Source organism: Saccostrea cucullata, unplaced genomic scaffold (genome assembly GCF_032062105.1).
Source record: "Saccostrea cucullata isolate Sc308-1 unplaced genomic scaffold, CSIRO_AGI_Scuc_v1 ctg249, whole genome shotgun sequence".
NCBI classification, from domain to species: Eukaryota; Metazoa; Mollusca; class Bivalvia; order Ostreida; family Ostreidae; genus Saccostrea; species Saccostrea cuccullata.
Window position 1 is genome coordinate 546,340 of NW_026936117.1, and position 19,811 is coordinate 566,150.

At 35.3% G+C, this 19,811-nt stretch overlaps 1 protein-coding gene across 2 annotated transcripts in view; it reads right to left on the reverse strand.

Moving 5' to 3' along the window:
- Positions 1-4,101: 4,101 nt before the first annotated feature.
- The window catches only part of LOC134244812 (dual specificity protein kinase splB-like), a 31,673-nt gene continuing 15,963 nt past the window's right edge, over positions 4,102-19,811 (reverse strand). For both annotated transcript variants that reach the window (XM_062727063.1, XM_062727064.1), the window contains exons 3-6: positions 8,446-11,166; positions 7,817-7,849; positions 5,917-7,221; positions 4,102-5,763 (exon numbers count right to left, since the gene is read on the reverse strand). In XM_062727063.1, coding sequence (XP_062583047.1) covers positions 7,187-7,221; positions 7,817-7,849; positions 8,446-11,166 — 2,789 coding nt within the window. In that variant the 3' untranslated portion in view covers positions 4,102-5,763; positions 5,917-7,186. The remainder of the gene's footprint in view (positions 5,764-5,916; positions 7,222-7,816; positions 7,850-8,445; positions 11,167-19,811) is intronic.

Here is a 19,811-nt window from a genome sequence, read left to right on the forward strand (position 1 = left end):
TATGATCATAATAAATCTTAATCTACTTAAGGGGGATGTACAAGCCATATTAAATCTAGTCTGGTGTAAAATAAGAAATACCAAGAATGCGCTTGATACACTTCTAAACTAGCCCAAAGTTACTCAAAGTGTTAATGCACTAATTACCTTCTGTTAGAGACCAAAATTAGTAAATAATTAAGTTTATTTTGTTTTAATTAGGAGGAAATTAATCATGTTAGAACTGCGCAGCTACAGCATTCACGAGATGAAAAATGCATTGAAAATGGTGTTAGTTTGATTCATTGATAATATGGCTACAATCATTTGTTTCGCTTTTTTCTTGTCATTATCCACAATTCTTGAAAAATTTCTATGGGTGTCTTCCTGAGGCCATGTGTTTATTTCGTCCGCCATTCCTCTGTCACACAGAGTTCGAATAACATTGATTTTAGAATAAATGCGACCATAATAACATCAAGACAAGAAATTGCTAAGTAATAATCATTATGTTATATTACTTACTACTGTTATTTGTTGCATCGCATCGTCTGAATAATGAAAAAACGCGATTTTAACCCCACTCCAGCAAATCGGGAAAAACTGTTCTGTTTACAGCTCGAATTTCCTTGCTAATATTATTCCACTGAGCACGTGCTTGGCATGTGCATATATCTGCTGTGGATAGATGCGTTTATGACCATGATTATATTTAATTTTTCATGGAACAAGTCTTGATAATTTGTTGATTTCTTTAAAACTCAATAAAAAAGATAAAAAATGTCCTAAACATATGTGTTTACGTCGGGTCTTTTTTCTGTGGCGATAGAAGTTATTTTCAAATGGGGCACTGCAAGGAGGATGCTTAGCATTTAATTTGGAAAAGTTAAACTATATGCAGTGCATGAAAAACAAATTGTAATTACATGTCTTACATTCGAAAAGTTGGTACATTGTCTATTTTGTTCAGCTGTTAGACAGAAAAAATAGGCAGTTATAAGATTTCCTTCAGGCACCTCACATAAATAGCTAGATTGTTTGCAATGACCCACACATTGTATGGAGTAATGTTTGGACATAAAAAAAAATCATGTCTCATTATGTTGACAACGTTGTAAGCTCTCGCCCATTGAACACACGAAGCTGTTCCTTTGAAATTTAGAAGCAAGAACAATGTTTGCAAAGAAAAGTCCATTGCATATGCTATGTCTATCATCGCAAAAAAACAGTGAGAGGCTATAGCCCCCCTCCCCCCGGAAATCCTATGTTTGTTTTTCAAAATAGTGCCAAAGATTCAAAAAGTTACATTACTTACAAAAAGTTTCATTACTACTTATGTGATGGAACATGTACTAGCCTTATAAGACCATTTGTTTTAAAAATATTCGGTTGCCCTCTCTCCCGATCTACTGCCTAGAAATGGCCCGACTCAATTTTTTTTTACATCCCATTACACGATATTTTTTTTCTTCCGTCAACAAATATGTTTAAATTTTAAGGAAGTTTTTTCTCACCTATAAATACCGACCCAATAATTTTTCCCTGAGTTGGGAGGACCACCAAAAGTCATTTTAAAGATGGTATAAAATATTTAATTATGTTGATTTTTTTTTCTTTACTCTGTAAAATTGTAATTTTGACGAAATTTGCAAATAGAAAAAAAGTTTTTTTTTCCCATTAACCCACGCTGAATGATTTCATTCCTTTTCCAATGTTGCTCCGCTGTAATGAAATTCACAGGTGCTTGAGGACAGGAACCCCCCCCCCCCCATATACTAGTAGACCCCCGGGCCTGTTCGACTTTTTTCACATAAATTATATATGGATGGCACGTTTGTGATAGAATCTATCCTATCAATTCAGAAAATTTGCTTAAACTTACATTTTATTAAAATATCTACCCTCTCTCTATATATATATAAATTAACATATTAACCATCTGCCTTCCTTCACTAAAACGATCTATCCAATCATTGATTGAATTTATAGGAAGTCATTTGTCTTAATATATTGTGAACAAATTCTCATACGCTACTTCAAAGGCATTTTTAAGATATACCATAAATATTTTAGTCGTTTGTTCCACTCTGTTCCGAGTTCCACTGAGACAACCATTTTTCGTCACAAGTAGTTGCATAATGACGTCATATTCACATTGTGAGCAAAACTTTATTCAGCATATGCTATTTACAGAACTTGTGTTTGGCTATGTGTGCACCAAATTTGTTTCTAATCTGATTTTTTTTTTATAGATACACATGTATCGAGATAGTTCGCGAACTTTTTGATCACCCCTCGTACTAGTAGATACTAAAACAAGGTCATTCATATCGATTTTATGTGTTTAATTTCTTTGTGTTTCAATGGTGATAATAAAACTTTTGATAGATATTATAAGTTATCTGTGACAAACTTACAAACTCTTAATTTTTAACTTTGATGGTGCTCATTTTTCCTTACCTGGAATCAAAGAGTTTAAGATTTTTTTTATATCAATACGTACACTATTTAACAACTGTACAATAATAATACTAAATAATAAATAACTTCAAGAAACACTATAACACATTTCCTCTTTTAAAAGTGTTCATATTATTTGAAATATTTTGCAACTGTAATTCTCTTCTACATTTAAAGATTGTTATGTCCCTCCATATTAAGAAGAGGTCTGGAAAACAAAATTCTGTACTAAAAATAGACCACGTGCTGCTATCCATGAACTACTTTCATGGTTCTTTTCACTCTTTTTGAAAACAACGATACATTGTTTTGAACTTGAAATTATCATTTAAAAGTGCAAAATTTAGACATTTTCTCAACAAATGGTTGTAGAGAGAACATTAATGCACAGTTTGCGTATTTTTTTGGATTTTTTAAGGCTTTGCTGAATTCTGTAGCTGCGCAGTTCTAAGGAGCATATCAAAAGCATTTTTCTGCAAAAGTATAGATTATATATGCACAACATGCATTCAGTTATGCATATTTATTGTATCTTTATCATAAAGACTTAAAATTGGATCAAAATATAATGTATTTTAGCAATTAGAAGAAATGTTTACATTTCGTTCTCACTGCACTAAAGGTGGCCGTACATCCCCCTTAAAGGGGCTGTGGGTTGTGACCATTTTCAGACTACTTTGACCTCCTTTAGAAGAAGAGCTCCATATAAAGATATACAAATTTAAAATGATCATTTTAAAACTAAAATATATGAAATTTTTCTTTGCCAAATGATAGTTGATAGCTTGGTATCCTATCTAAAAGATTAAGTTAAATCTTGTGGTTAATTTGTTGACCCCCCAGCCTTCTTAAGGACAATTTCACATTTATAAACTGTTCTTGAGAAAACTGTCAGAAACAGGAGGTCTATAGGCCTCAACAGTCACCTGAGTATCATGTGTTTGTTAGGCTATATCCTATCTGGGCCTACTTAGAACTGGCTTACACTTATATCAGGATTGGAATAAAATTGAAACTTAAGGCTGCTGTATGTCATGACCCCGCTATTCTGGAGAAAAGAAATCAAAAGGTTATTTCTATACATTCCTTTGTAAAATTGATCATCCATTGTGACTTCATCACAAGTTTTAGTTTTAAAGAATTAATTCTACACTATCCGAGGATGCTTCCTCAAACTTATCATGGCTTTGTAGCTCATTCCCCCTAGTATATTCCTGTGTAAAAATTTATCCGTGTACCCTATTTACCCCTGAGGGATTTGAACACACAAATCTACATGTCAGGAAGCTTTCTTATAATTTTCATCTTTTCTGGCCAAGTGGAATTTAAAATTTTCAAAAGACTCCATACTTTTGCCTTTTCTTCTACTTTCTTTGGAAGGGGCACTGCCCTTCATTTTAAACAAGCTTCAACTGCCTTTACTCAAGAATACTTTGTGGCAAGTTTGATTAAAATTGGCCCTGTGGTTCTGGAGAAGTTGAAATTGTGTAATGTTTTAGTACAGTGAAAAAGAGATTGCAAAAGGCTTCCATGTTTCTAAGTTCAGATGTTACAAGCAAGGGTATAATTAATAGGCAGAGACCAAATGCAAAATGCCCCTTACCTTCCAACTAGTGGCATAAAAATGAACCAATAATGTAAACAGAAAAAATAAAGGCTGACTGATATAAGTAATCTTTATTGTTAATAACCTGACACATTGTGCCCCTGACACTGAATGTTGAGCATCTCTACATTGTTCCGCTGATTATACAAACTGTTAGATCTTATGGCAGTGAGGTCCTCATCACAAACAAGAGAACGTAGCATTGGAACAATTCCACCAGTCACACTGGTTATATTATCTCAAAAATTTATCTCTGTAACCATCTTAACAAAAATACAAATTTCAGTTTGTTCATTATCAAACTTATAAACATAATTAAATCTTCCCCCGTTTGGTGATTCAATATATATAAAAACTGAAAACCAATAATATTTGATGTTACTGAAAAATAAAAGAAAATATTTTTTTTTACAATAGAAAATTTCCTGAAAACCTGTACAACTTTTATATAAAACAATAATTCAAAGTTGACATATAAACATTAAATTTTCTGAATCTTATGTAAGCAGATTACATGTTTTCCAATTTCATGTTACTTTTTGAAGTTTTTAGTTTACTGAAAGATAACTTCTTGTGCAAATTTTGAAAAAGTTGAAACTGGTGTTCTTATTTACCATCTGAATCCCATCTTTTCCAGTTTTAAGTACCTTCTTGTATAAAGACAAAGAACTGGGACTTCAAAACATCTCCCCTTTGCATGTATATATATAAAATTTGAACATCATCCTAGAAAGTTTTCAACACTTGAACAAATCATATGACAATTTTTTTTTCTTAAACAAATAATCAAGTACCACACATACAATCATTCATAGCAATAACAATTTTCAATAGACATGAAATATGCCGGAAAAAAATTACAAAACAGAACAGTATCAAAAAAAAAAAAAATTAATAAGCATAAAGGGGAAAAAAAAATCAAACCTAAAAGCTACATATAACAATGCCTCAGTGTAAATGTCCTTGATGGCTGGGCATTTACACAACACATCACAAACATGCTGACAGGGGTGGTGATTGATACTGTCAATAATGCAGGATTATCTTTGTTTGTAAACAATCTAAATTACAAAAATTCCAAACTCTATTCCATTTGCTTATGAACCTGTTATAATTAGAAATGTTAGCAATATTCAAGTATGAAAAACAGGCATTTGAAAATTGGAAAAGGATCATCTACCATGGCAAGACAATTTTCATAAAAAGATAAAATTTACAATTTAAGTCTGAAATAACAGTGTTATCCCCCAGTGTTACCATAGATAATTCCCTGTCAGCACCCTTGTAAACGGTGTTTCAGACCATTCATGGCAAAATATGAACAAATTCAAAACAATAGCATACACAAAATAAATATAATTCAATGAAACAAATAGCAAATAACATTGTGATCCATGACATAAAGCCCAAATATCAAGGTTTGTGATACCCAGGAGAATACATGTAGATGTGCCATAGACGACTAGATCCCACTACTGACTCTCTTACACATGGCAGACACTCACATGATTAATCACATGTAACACATCTGATGAAGAAACCAAAAAAGTGTCAGGAAGATTTCTGGCATAGATCATTTTGATTAATCCATTGTTTTTTTTCCGACTGCTGGAGTAAACAAAAGAAGAACAATATTTAGAAACTTTTATAAAGCTGGTACCAATTATTATATTCCTCGGATCTATTTCCTCCCATCTTCTCATTTTAATACTTTCTCTCTGAAAAAAAAAGGAATGAAAATGTTACCAAGTACATGTTTGAATAGAAATGATTTCTTAGTCTTATTCCACATTATTAGAAAACCATCAAATGACGTGAAAATGCGAAGTACATGGAAATACATGTTCAAGATATTAAGTAAGGATTCTTACCCGGACTTTGTTTACAAGACTGAAGTCTATGGTCAGGCCTGATTTTATGCCGACAACTTAACACCACAACTTTCAGTCTCAACTTAATGAACTTCATCCAATGTCTCCACAGAATAAGAGTATTCTCCCCTGAATTCTCACAGACTGCGGAGTTATCCTCCCTGAATTTCCACAGTCTGTAACAGTTCTTTTTCAATAAGACACACCTATGCCTGCTCTGATGACCCCTGCTGACCTTTGAACCCATGAAGCATCCTTGGTGGTCACAGCGGTTCATTAACAAAGGACCAATCAATTTCATACAAAGCACTGTCAAAGAAGCATTACTGGTCTCTCTTCACCATTTTTTTGGCATTGTAAGTTAAAATTTCACATTCAATATTTACTTCTAGTCACTATTTTTCCTTTGATAAACAATGCTTCCAGCAATCAGTAATATGCTAGGAAGGATCGACATTTCACCTTCTCTAACAGTTTGAAATAAGTAAAAGAAACAAAGTTTTACATTAAAAGGTGAATTGTTTCAGGAACACAATAAAAGTTCAACTTTTCTATCACATCATTTCCATATATTGCATTTTATTTTACACAGTATCAAGGAATGTTAAGCATAGAAAGCTTACAAATATGATAAGAAATCTATATTTAAAAAAAGCCAATCTTTTGTTTTACATGAAAGCATCAACCTCCTATTTTAATTCCTATCATATCAGTTTGCAGTTTTGTCATCTGGAGAATCTTATTAATTTTTCAACACAATAAATATAGCTTGGCTGAAGCTTAATATATGGGGGAAAAAGCATCAGCCATGAAGGAAAAATTGAAATAATATTCTACTGAAAAACAAGAAAAAAGTTACATGACACACTATCCCCCAAAATCCCAAAATCATAAATAGAATGTTCTACCTATCCCTAAATTTACCCCATCAGAGATTCCAAATATGTACGTCACTTGGAATGTATGCAAATATACATGATAGATTATACAAAACAGCATACAACTGGATATTTCTTGTCATTTTGTTGAGTTCATTCATAGATGGTTTTTTATGTTTTGTCAAAAAGTACATAATGCAATGAAACAAAAACTTGCTTTCATCAAAGTTCCATTTTTCGATACACATGTGATATAAAAATACTGATCATCCACAAAAACATCAAAAAAGTGAGATAAATTATTTGACTCTCTAATAACAATGGTTAAAACTAAAATCCAAGCAACACATGATGGCGGGGTAAGGCAATATGAAGCTAAGAGCAGAGCAGGCCTAGTGCTGGTTAAGGACGAGAATGCTCCCTGGATCTGTAATGTAAAAGACAAGCTTCAATTAGCAACATTCAATTCATTTGCTGTTATAAAATGAGGACATTTCAAAATATGAAATATAATTTTTTGTTGTGTTTATTGTTCACACCAAAATTGCCTTGTACACTGCCTACTACAGATGCTTCCATTTTTGAACATACAAGCAAATTCTCATTGTATTTGTATGATTGTCACTCTTCTACATCTGCAGGAAAAACTGTGAACAACTTCCAATCTCTCTTCAATCTTAAGCTCGTCAACATTCCTAAGGCTTCAAGCTCTTTTACTATACAGCAATAATGCCAATTGCCTCCAATTCAATAGAGATGGTATTGAACTCTATACAGGAGGTATAAATGAAATCAATTGGCAAGTACCTTCTAGACAAATATCCATTGATCTATGTATAACATAAAAGCCTTATAGGTTTTTCTGCGAGATTCGTCTAATACCCATAACACATCATCAAAACCAGGTATTTTGGTCGTATTCTTTGTACAAGGACTAATTTTGTTTCTAGAAGTTATGGAATTCTTTTCAGTGTTTACTTTTCTGTATTAATTGTCTATATTTCATGACCCATAATACTCACTTTTCTCTTTCAAATTCATTACAATCTCCCACTCTGAAATGAAAAAAAAGAAGAAGGTAATTTTAAACAGATATTTTGGTAGACACATTAGAAGATTATACATTTTCATACTAAATCTAATCCTTACTTAGAACCTTTTAGACATGGTTATATATTCATCTACTCTTGCATTAATCATTGCAGAATAATAATCCATCAATCGCGGTGCATTGCCTCATCATCAATACATTTACATAATGCTCTTATCACTATACTTGTTAATATATTTCCAAAAATAAAAAATTCTGTAATAATGATACACTTTTGCCTTCCAGCAAAGTTGTCTGATTGAGTCCGCAACACCACAATTTCTCATTTCTTTTTATGATCTTTTTAACTTAGTCAATAATTATTCAAAAAAAAAAAAATTTAATTAAATACAGCAAAACTCGGTTATAACGAAGTCACAGGGACCTATGAAATTACTTCGCTACATCCGTAATTCGTTATAACCGTATAAGAAGTTCATTAAATTTATATAGCTGGGGATCCAAGATAACTTCGCTATATCCGTAAATTCGCAATATCCATGTTCGTACTAAACGAGTTTTGCTGTATCAGTAATGTCAAATATGAGCATATATTCATACCTCTCATAAGATAGCTGGTTACATCCACCCTATTAAAGCACCCTAGAATATCCCCGGTCTCTTTCCGATATCTGATTTGCGGTGGGGGATGTCTGGACTCTGCCCCCAACACTGCACTACACTCTTCCCCATAAACCACTGTCACATATCCCTCCTCACTGGGGGCTTCACTGGAGATCATATCACTCACAGTGGGGGTACACGTGTCCTCACTGATAAACGAGAACTGCTGAGCAGAAGGGTGCTTGGAATCAGGGGAGAAAATTAAGGTGCTAATTGATTTCACTCCGTTCTTCCCTTCTAAAGGAAAAGTTGCTGATTTGGAATTTCTAACCGAGTGTTTGTAGTCCTTGGTATTTGTGTAACTAGAATTGTTTGTGACACTTCTGGAGTGCACCACGGGAACACGGGGCAATTCTTTTGAACTGTTTGAGTCAACACTTAGATTTTCACTAGACTTAGTTTGGGCTAACCCTGCAGCGGAATGTAAACTACTGCTTGAAACAGAATTTGATACAGACACCATTGGTTCCTCCACTTCCAGTTGAGGATCAAATCCAAACACAATATCCAAGTTCTCATGTTCTTTCTCACCCCTGTCCAAGAAAATGACAGATTTTGCTTGCTTTTTTGCACTAACTTTTTGTTTAGAGGAGACTTGTGATTTGCTTGTTTTTGAGGCTTCACAACTAGATTTTGTCACCTTAATTTTAGAGAATATCTGATTGTTTGCACCTTGATTCTTTACCATGTTTACAGTCACTTGGGTAGTGTTTTTTATAGAGTAACTCTCCAGAGGTTCATTGAATTCACTATCACTAGCTTTAGTCACACTAGTGTTCGACACAGCGTCTGTAACAGTTACACTGTCAATGGCAGCACTATTATCCACAGAGGGATTGGGAGAAGAGTTTGATTTCACACTCTCCACTACAGAAGGTGATTTCTCAGGTGAACAAGGTAACTGTGTAGAGCTGAACAGACCTTCCTCTTTTTCTGGTTTGACCAATTCCTGACTTCCGAATTTCTGACGAATGGAAGAGCCTTCGTTTTCTTTACCCTCTGGACTAGAACCAATTGAATGCCTCCTCTCTGTAAGACTTCCCTTCCAAATGGCCGATTTTAAGTCAACAGACACATTACTGGGGTCCTCAGAGTCCTCGTCAGGACATGTGGACACCAAACTGTTTGGCTTCGGGGAGGCGGCCATCTTTGCATATGAAATCTGGAGTCTGGGAGACACGGCCTGTGCTGATGCAGGGAGTGATTTTACTGACTCCAAATCACTGTCGTCTTGAGGTTTGATAAGAATTTCCTTTGGTACGTCCCCAGTTGAACTGCGACGACCATCTCTGAAAGACTGTCTTCCCTGTCTTCCAGCACCAAGAGCCGGGAAGGATGATGGACTGAGATCCCTCATTCTGTTTCTCTCGTCCTCCATGGCAAGGGAGTTGACGAGGGAGGTGGGGGGCGGGGTGATGGACCTCTGGGGTCGTCGCCTCTCCTCCCTCAGTGGAACACGCTGGGTGGTAGTAGCATCCTTGCTCACGATTTCTTTGACGGAGACAGGGACACCCTTTTTCTTCTTTTTTCCTACGACCTGGAATTCCTCCTCCACTGGTTTGGGAAGGTCCAGGTCTGTGAAGATATAGTAATCACTCTCTTTATCTACCTCCTCAGTGTCTCCCAACACAATACTTTTGGGGTCACTTTTATGTTCCACCATCTTTTCCTCTGGCTCTTTTTCACCAGAGTTTTTAACATTGTCTTTTTTATTATTGTCAGACACTATGTTGTGTTTCTTTTTGGAATTTTTCATGTTGTTTTGTTTCATATTGTTAAGATTTGTGTCGGTTTGGGGGTCCTTGGTCACTTTACCAGAAGTATCAATTATTTCAGCATTCTCACTTTCCACTTTATGGTTCATTAACTCCTTCTCTCCCTTTGGTTCCAAACTTTTTAATTTCTTGTTGGAAATCGCCACAGCCTCTTCCTCAGTAAAAGTAATGTCCCCATTCATCATCTCACCTTCCAGTTTACTGTCCTCCATAACACACTTATCAACAATAATGTGATTCCGGTCCTTGATATCCCCTTGGCAGTCGTCAGTCTTTATTTCTGGTGAGCTGAATCTTTCATTAGAATTTCCCATTTCTATCCTACAGGTTTCGGAATGTTCCCGATTCTCCTCGGAGCTTTCCTTCACACTATTCTCGGAATTATTTTCCTTCTTGTCTGAAGATTTGACGTCTCCTGCTGTTACCTTCGACTTTCTCTCTTTATTCTTCTTGTTATTTTTGTCTGTAGATTTGACAGGATTAACGTCCACTGTACCATTATTGGACACCTTTTTGGGTTTTCGCCCGGTGCCATCGTTTTCAATAAATGACAATATTTCGTCAATTTCTTTAGAACCTTGATAGTTTTCAATTTCCTCCGATTTTCGGATGGTTTCTACTGTTTTGTCTTTCTTGGTTTTTTTGCGTTTCTTTGTGGCCTCTTGATTAGAAGTAGAGGAGGAATCTTCTATCCTGTTTAAATAAGCCGGAAACCTTTCAATTGAATCATATCTGGTGGATTTTGGGTACACGGAGGAGCCAGGAGAATTCGGACCTTCTCTCATGTGCATGTACTCGTTTCGAAGAAGTGGTGTATGAGGATTTCCATTTTCATCTGTGTCACTATAATCCAGTCTTCTCTTGCTTTTGTCATCTAAATCATCTGAAAAGACATAGGTTTGAAATTTTAACAAAACTGTTTAGGATACTTCATTAAAAACTTACAAATGTCTTTTGAACCTCATCACAGTAGAAATCTATTTCTTCATTCATATTTCCACACAAATTTATACAATCATGGAAAAAAAATTGCAGATTTGAACTTGATGTATATGGTAAAATTGAATCAATAACCATGCCTAGAAACCACTCCCAAAGTATATATTTCTTGCTCTACAATTCACAATCTTGGGGGTTATTACAGTGGACATGTATAAAACAAACTTGTCGCAACGTATTTACATAAATAAATCAAAAAGTTTCATGATGTTAAAAATTCTGTATCTATAATAGCTACAAAATAGGAATTCATTCAAGTGCCTCTTCAATAATCATGATATAAAAATTACTCTTGTGATCTGGTGAGAAGCACCAATAAGCAACAGGACACATTAATATACAGAATGAACTTAACATTTTGACAGGCTGTCATATTGCCTGAGGTAAAATGAATTCCTAACTGTAATGGCCTACAATTAGGCATGCTACCAAAATAATCAAATGTGTGGGCTTCCCATATGGATTTTATGCTGATCAATCTTTAAAATGAAGAATTACAACCCTAAGTTAAAACCTACACAGCAGTAAAATCCCTCAATATGAGAACTCCTGATATTACACAGGTTACAGGTCTACATCAGAACCATCTTGTTTTTGTTATCCGTATATCTGAACCAATCAATATACCTCTCAATACTTTCTCCCATCCAGGTAAATGTCAATACTGTTATTTTCACCATATTAAAACCATGTGCAAATAGGGCGTGTTACACAATTTAACATGTAGCAGCCATTTTGGAACACCAAACAGCTCTTCCTATCAGAATGACAAATTTAGACAAACATGTCTCTAATTACGGCACATATACATTCCAGTTTAAATGGAACCTCACGAAGTTAATCAATAACAAAAATAAACCACAATGTCAAACCATGTCCGGAGGTGAATAAAAAAACAGTGGGCTCACCTTCTGCTCACGTATATAAATACATTTAAATGTCCATCTAGTATACCTACATTTATATATCCACACCTGAAAACTGCTTCTTCATGAAGAAGTCATGACAACACATTAGTACTAGAGTACTTAAGTCACTAGTCACAGTCAGAAAAACATGACTCAGATCCTTGTGCACAAAATTCAATTTCTCCCCGCTGAACAATCACTTGTCAGAGGGCCTGTACCATGTGTGTGTGTACACACTGTCGATTTGAGCAGGTAAATTGTCAGTAGAATAGCTTGTTTACATAACTGACGGCTCTCCTACAATGGGATCTGTGGCGGTGTTATGGAACACTGACCCCCGACAGGAGGCAAGTCAACAGCATCTAACGTCCCCCGGCCTAGAGAGGAACACCACTCAATAACAACACTGACAAGGACAAACTTAATAGTTCACCGTCTCTTCCTAGCTCAGTATTCCGGGAGCGAACAGCCAGGCTCCAAATCCTACTGTGTATTACAATCAATACTGACTGCAAACTGCCCACAATCTCAGATACTGGTGCAATCTTTACATACTTAATCAACGGAATGTCGTCTTCTTATGAAAAGTTCTATTATCTTATTCAAATTTTCTTCACCAGCATAAATGTCAGAAATGGAAATTCTACAAAATGTCATTCAGTGAAGGTTATACCGAGAAATGAAGCATTCCCTACCTCTGTAAAACTAGTTTTAACTGTGAATGTGTAGCCACCATGACAAGATAGAAGTGTTAGTCCAGATCACATGTTGGAGAGAGCTGATAATGACATAGTGAAGTGATAGAGTTCACATAAATCATAGTGTTGTACAGGTGGGAACAGTCCACACTGGGCTACTGGTCCCTAGGCCATTCTACTCAAACAATTACAGTCAAGGAAGGCCTCCAAGTCATAAAACCAGCATAAGTGCATTAATTAAGATATGTCAACACATTAATACCTTACAGATCATTTATTTAATTTTAATATCTACATACATTAATTATCACAAACTTTTATCACCTACACATTATCAATAATGATAACACATTGATCGCCTTCATATCAGTGACACACTCTCTGGTTAACTTAAAACCTACCGAGGGAGCTTTTTTAGGGATTAAATTGAAATGACAGAAAGCTTTTAGTATTCTGTATAAACATCCAGTAGTACATGTAATCTGAGGACCTACAGAGATTGATACAGACATGTAACAGAGACAGTGTGAGCAGAGTGCTGAATGGAGATGTTCCAGGCTCACTCGGTACATTCCAGTTATAATGAGGAAAACATTTCTCAGGGCTAAACTGATACACATGATTCTCCTATGACAAAACCACAAACAATTCAATGGTGGTTCATAAGTGCCATATTCATTTTTTTCCAATGGGCTAATGCAAAAAAAGAGATAGAGATATAAATTTATATGTGGCATATAAGCATCAGTGGCAAGAATGAAGGAGACTCATGTTCTTATAAAACAACAGCCCATTGGAGTCCTTTCTTATTTTGCACCAAGAGAACATATCATGAAACAATTTCATGATTTTTATTTCACTTCTTGATTCTTAGCTTTCTGATGGGCTAAAATTCAAGATTCAACATTCTAGAAATTGCAAAATTATCTGCATCCAACCTTCAAGGTGAAAAATCATTTAGTTCCTTACATTGGACCAAAATTAGACTTGGAACTATTTTTTTTCCCTTTGTACATGTATTAAATTTGAATGAATTAAAATTTCAAAAATCTATAAAAAATAAAAACGGAAACAATTCTATCATTTACAAGTTGCATATTTTAGATCAGAGGTTGCGCTCTATATTAAATATCAAAAAAATATGTGACATTTTTAAATATTTGACGCATTTCGTGACGTCATAATGCATTTTGTGGATAGTCCCCGTTTTCTAAAACATGGTTTGTCAAAAGTGAACCTTGTTCTTTGAATGAATTAAAATTTAAAATGAGTGTTTAAGGTGGGTATATGCCTTTTCATTTAGTGCATTATTCCTTTAACATTACTTATTCATAAACTAAAGTACAGGCAGTCTTAGCTTAATCACTTTGTCTGGTAGTCAAAATTATCCATATACACTTTAATAAAAAAAAAAAAGGCTGCTCAAAACAGAGTTTGATGCAGAACTGTCGTGGAAGCCCTATGTTCCACCAGGAACCAAAAGGAACCATGATGAAGAAGACTTTAATAGATATTTAAATTTCAGAATTTATATAAGTTTTTAGTTATCTCCCTTGACAAATGTATATTTTTATTCTTCCATAAATATTCTTCAAATGTAAGCAAACACAGTAAAATTTTGCATTAATTTTATGCCTTTAAATATGTATATATTGACTGTTTACATCAATTTAACTCGTAAGATTTAATATAATGGAAATGCATATGTATACATTCTGCATTTAAAGAATGGGTGATGATATAGAACATAGAACATTTAGAGAACTGTCACCAACACATTAGTACATTGTACATGTACTATTATTTGAACTCCTCTTATTCCTGGCCACACACAACCACACCTTGAAAAATTTATACTTATTGATACACTTACACTCAACCTACACTTATCTGCACATGAATTTTTACATAAGATAGGTACATCTCACAGGACACTAGGGCTGTCACGGTTCCAAAATTTTTCGGGTCGGGTCGGTTCTGATTTTTTTAGGTTCGGTTTCGGGTATTTCGGTTCGGGTAATTAATGGAATAAAAGCTAATGATTTGTATTATTTTCAACAACAAAAAGAATATTTTCATTTAATCTTCGAAATAGCAACATTTTAACTAGTTTAAAGTAGCTTCCTGATTAGACAACAATTGTACCATATTATTTAAATCACCTTATAATTGCAATGTATTAAGAAATCTCTCGTTTTTGACGCCATCTTTATAGTAAAACCTACACTACTATACAAATCGGAACCGAACCGAATTCCGGAAAAACAGAACCTTACCCGAACCGAATGAATTGTTCCGCGGTTCCGGGTCATTTCAGGTACCCGTGACAGCCCTACAGGACACCAGTCAATAAGCCCATGTTTCATCTATTTCATATAAAGAACCCACATAAACAAGGAAAGGTAAACAGCACCCCAAGAACCTTATAAATCTACCATGCTCAAATTAATGACATATGCCATTAACTACTACAGGTCATAGCTGGGATTATAAACTCAGTCCTGCTCCTAATACAAGGGTCCATCATTAACTCACCTGAAGCATGAACTGCGAGGGGAAGATAAAGGTCACACAGCCTTAATGGATTAGGTAGTCCTGCAGCACGGGGGTAGTGAAGATACATGACTGGCCCCTCCCCCTACACACTGCATCATTAATCCAAAAGACAACACATCAAGTCCACACCTGTATTCTTATAAAGTAAGACACAATCCTCTGTAGAAGAGAATCAGCTCTCAAAAGATAACACTGCTTACTTGATCAAAGTGCAGACCTGAACTAAGTAGATTATAGAAAGCCACGTCACAAGAACTGGCTACCTGAGGTTTCTACCTGACGCTGTGGGAGAAGGGAGGAGGAATTCTGCACACGTTGCTGATGTGTCCTCGTCAGCTTTCAATCGTCAGACACACATGACAGTGCATGAGAATGGATTCAGGACATACCAATATATGACCTCTCCCTGGCGTACAACAACTCACTGATAACAAGGACAGATTTCAATGAGGTCTGACCTACAACAACACACAGCACTGTGTGACAACTGGCCACCTTCCTTCACACATGTACATATATCACAAACATCGATCTTACTCAGATGCTGATATTGAAGATCAATACTACAAGATGTCCATACATTCCACCATCGTCGGAAACCCACAGGAAGATGCATGTCTAACAGACAGCAGATCAACACTTAAAATATCACAGCAGCACTTCACTCTGATTCCTACACACGGATCTCGAAGGAATAGGATTTAACCAGTGATGTCAACAATACATGATTTAGACAGACTGAAAATTAAGCTTTAATATATACATGAGGTCTGTGGGCTACAACACTCACCTTGGTAACAAGAGTCATCAAAATTTCTTCCATATGCTAGGTCTTTATCTGCCTCAAATGCCCCGTTTATTATTGCATAACCCCCCCCCCCCCTATGAAAACAAAATGCTATAAACTTATGATTTCAACTTTAAGAGAATAACAGATAGGCATTATTCAACAAGCTTTAAATATGCAGTCATTTTATCACCAAAACAAGCCAGATACCCATTTCAATTTATTAAGGACTACGCAAAGCTTTTATTTAACAGTCTTGAGCTTTATGATTGCAGCTTTCATAAGATTCAATGTTAACATTGTAAACAACAACAACACCTGCATTGTAAAAGTGTGACTCTTCCACCAGTAAGGTCAACTTTGGTACTCCCCTGGTTCTAACATATACTAGCTGTGCAATTTACACACTTCTCCTATTCACAATATGATATCATCCAAGAACTCATTTACCACAAAAATTCTGAATTCACTGTCTCAAGGATGCCTAAATTATACCTGGCATATAAATTATTCACCCTTGTACAAGTGGTATGATCTAAATAATTATTAACTGAAACAAAATAATGGAGCTAAATCAATGATAAGTCTAGTCAGAGCCTCAATCCTTCAATCTATAGATCTGATCCAGAGACAGCCAGGCTTTCAAACTTCCAATTCTGCTACAAGTGATTTCTTGATAAACAACTATGTTCAATCAATGACAGTTAAAACTCTGATCAAAGAAGTGCTTTACTACCTTCTGATTTCATGTAATATCCAGTTCTCCAGCGCCTTGTTGTCAAAACGTATTTCTTGTCAATCCTCAGCAATAACACAACATTCCAATCAAGTCATAAAGAAGCATTTCAATCCAATCTTTACAGCATCACACAAGTTTATCAGTTAATAGCAACACTGGTATACCACACTGTATACAGAATACAGGCTCCCAGCACACAGTACAACACTAACAACAGAACGTACTGGGTTGTAGCTGAGAGAGAATATGTCTACTGTGTGTGTGTGTAGTAGGGGCAGCCATTACTTCACCCATAAATTATATACAGAGAAAACAGTCAATATCATCTGCATAACATAACAACCAAGGCTATATACTGCTGGTGTTTAGAGAGCTTGAACATAGCGCGCAGCAGTGAAGGCTCAGTATGTACCCAGAGTTAGCACCACATCAATTAACCCCCACCAGTTATAGCTCTCCCCTCAGTGGAGGGACAGCAGTAAAGGCTCAGTATGTACCCAGAGTCTAACCTCCACCAGTTATAGCTCCCCCCTCAGTGGAGGGACAGCAGTGTAGGCTCAGTATGTACCCAGAGTCTACACCATATTTGTCAATTAACCCCCAGTAGTTATAGCTCCCCCCCTCAGTGGAGGGACAGCAGTGAAGACTCAGTATGTACCCAGAGTTAACACCACATCAATTAACCCCCACCAGTTATAGCTCCCCCCTCAGTGGAGGGACAGCAGTGAAGGCTCAGTATGTACCCAGAGTCTACACTGCATCAATTAACTCCCACCAGTTATAGCTCCCACCCTCCCTCAGTGTCAGAAATTGTAAGAGGTTATAATGCTGCTGACAGGTTTTCATGCCAATTTTCCTAAATTGACAGCAGTTATTATTCTACATGCATGCAATATGACAAAATTATTTCTAATACTCATGATTTCTGACACATGACTCAGAATCTTCTTTTCAGCCCAACAATCTTAAATAACAGTAAATCTTGTCTAGAATACTGTGATGAATTGTGTAATGGAATCATATCCCACCATGTAAGATATCCATGCTAAATTAGAATATTATGCTGAATATTAAATTCCTATAATACCTAGGAAATAAAATAAATTATTTTTCAGTTCTAGCTATAAAGATAAAAGCAAGTAAATGAATTTGGTAATGACAATATTCTACAATATGACCTTAAAATACATGCCATACTACCAAAAGAGAGGCTCATGGGCCACACTGCTCACCTGATTCCCGGCTAAAGACTCTATATCAATATTATATAAATTAAATATTTAAAAATTTTGCAATTTATTAAAAAAAAGGTATATGTATTTTATGAGAAGTATTTTTTAGTGATTTTATAACTCTTATTATGAGTTAAAGTCAACTGTTTAATTATGTGTTGTTCTAAATGACAGGTGTTTACGAACTTGCTAGCTGGAATTGTCAAATAAACAATGACCTTGATGAAGGTTGTTTTGAATCAAATTTAGAGTAATGATACCCAAAATAGAAAAAAAAAATTACTTAGGTTTTAAATACATTTTCATCAAATTCAATAAATGTCAGCTAAATGGAAACATTCAATTGCTTTTTTGACTTATGTTTAAATTTACAGTTATCCATAACAATAATTATAAAATAGTGTTGTGATTTACGTGCCTTTTAATTAACTGTAGTCTGGATTTGACAAATCATGCATGAGCTGTGCATGATTTCAGCATAGTATGCTTTTGGTATATAAATCCCTTGTACAACATGCAATAATAGCTGGTATGACTGTACTGAAACAAAGCCACAGGAAGCTTAATAGGACGACTTCCACCTTAGTTTGGACTTTCAGTAAGGCGTGGCATTCTCGGCGCTATGTAATTAGTGTCTGTAAAATGGCGAATAGATTCTCTTTAGTAAGAAATTGATAATATATATCAGGAACTTTAAATTGTTGTTGACAACGATGAGACAACTTAAAGGGGCTGGGTGGTCATGGCCATTTTTAGACTACTGTAGAAGTATACTTTTTTCCGCATGGTATTAATTTACGCTACATGGTAAGCTGATTTTCCGCAGAAATTTGTCCAAGCGTACTTAATATACATGTCAGGTATATAGGGACAGTCAAAGAAATCTGCGTAATTTTCTACCTTCGGATTAAACAGAAATTGAAATTCCGCGGAATTATGACACCGTGGAAAAAAGTACCTCTACAGTATTTCGATCTCCTTTAGAAGAAGAGCTCCATATAAAGATATATATACAAAAATGATCAAATTTTAAAACTAATATATATGAGATTTTTCTTTGTCAAATGATAGTTGACAGCTAAAGATATCATATCTAAAAATTAAAGTTATATCTGGTGGTTAATTTGTTTTTATAATTTGTTGACCCCCCAGCCTCCTTAAGCTCCACCTCTTTGCTGGAAGAGGCAATGTTATTGGTTATTCGATACACTAATTGGCATTTGCGCGAATTTCTATCCCATGTATATTTAAACAGTGAAGGAAAGCTGTGTAAATTTCAGAAGCTAATTATGTAACGTCAAGAATGCCATGCCTTACTGTAAGTCCAAACTAAGGTGGAAATCGTCATAAATCAAAATAACCGAATACCCAATAAACAGTGTGATATCAATACAGTCGTCCTTATAGTGCCAAGAGAAATGTCCAGAAAAAAGGGGGGTTGATTTATTTAGTTTTCATGTATTACATGCACCCCTATCCCTCAACTCTGAAAATAAATGAAATCTGACCCTTTACCTTCTTTGCGCTCTCATTTAATTGATTACCACAGTATGCAATTCCTCTCTTTTTATTAGATTACATTTTTGAGACAAGCAAGCTGCTTAAAAAA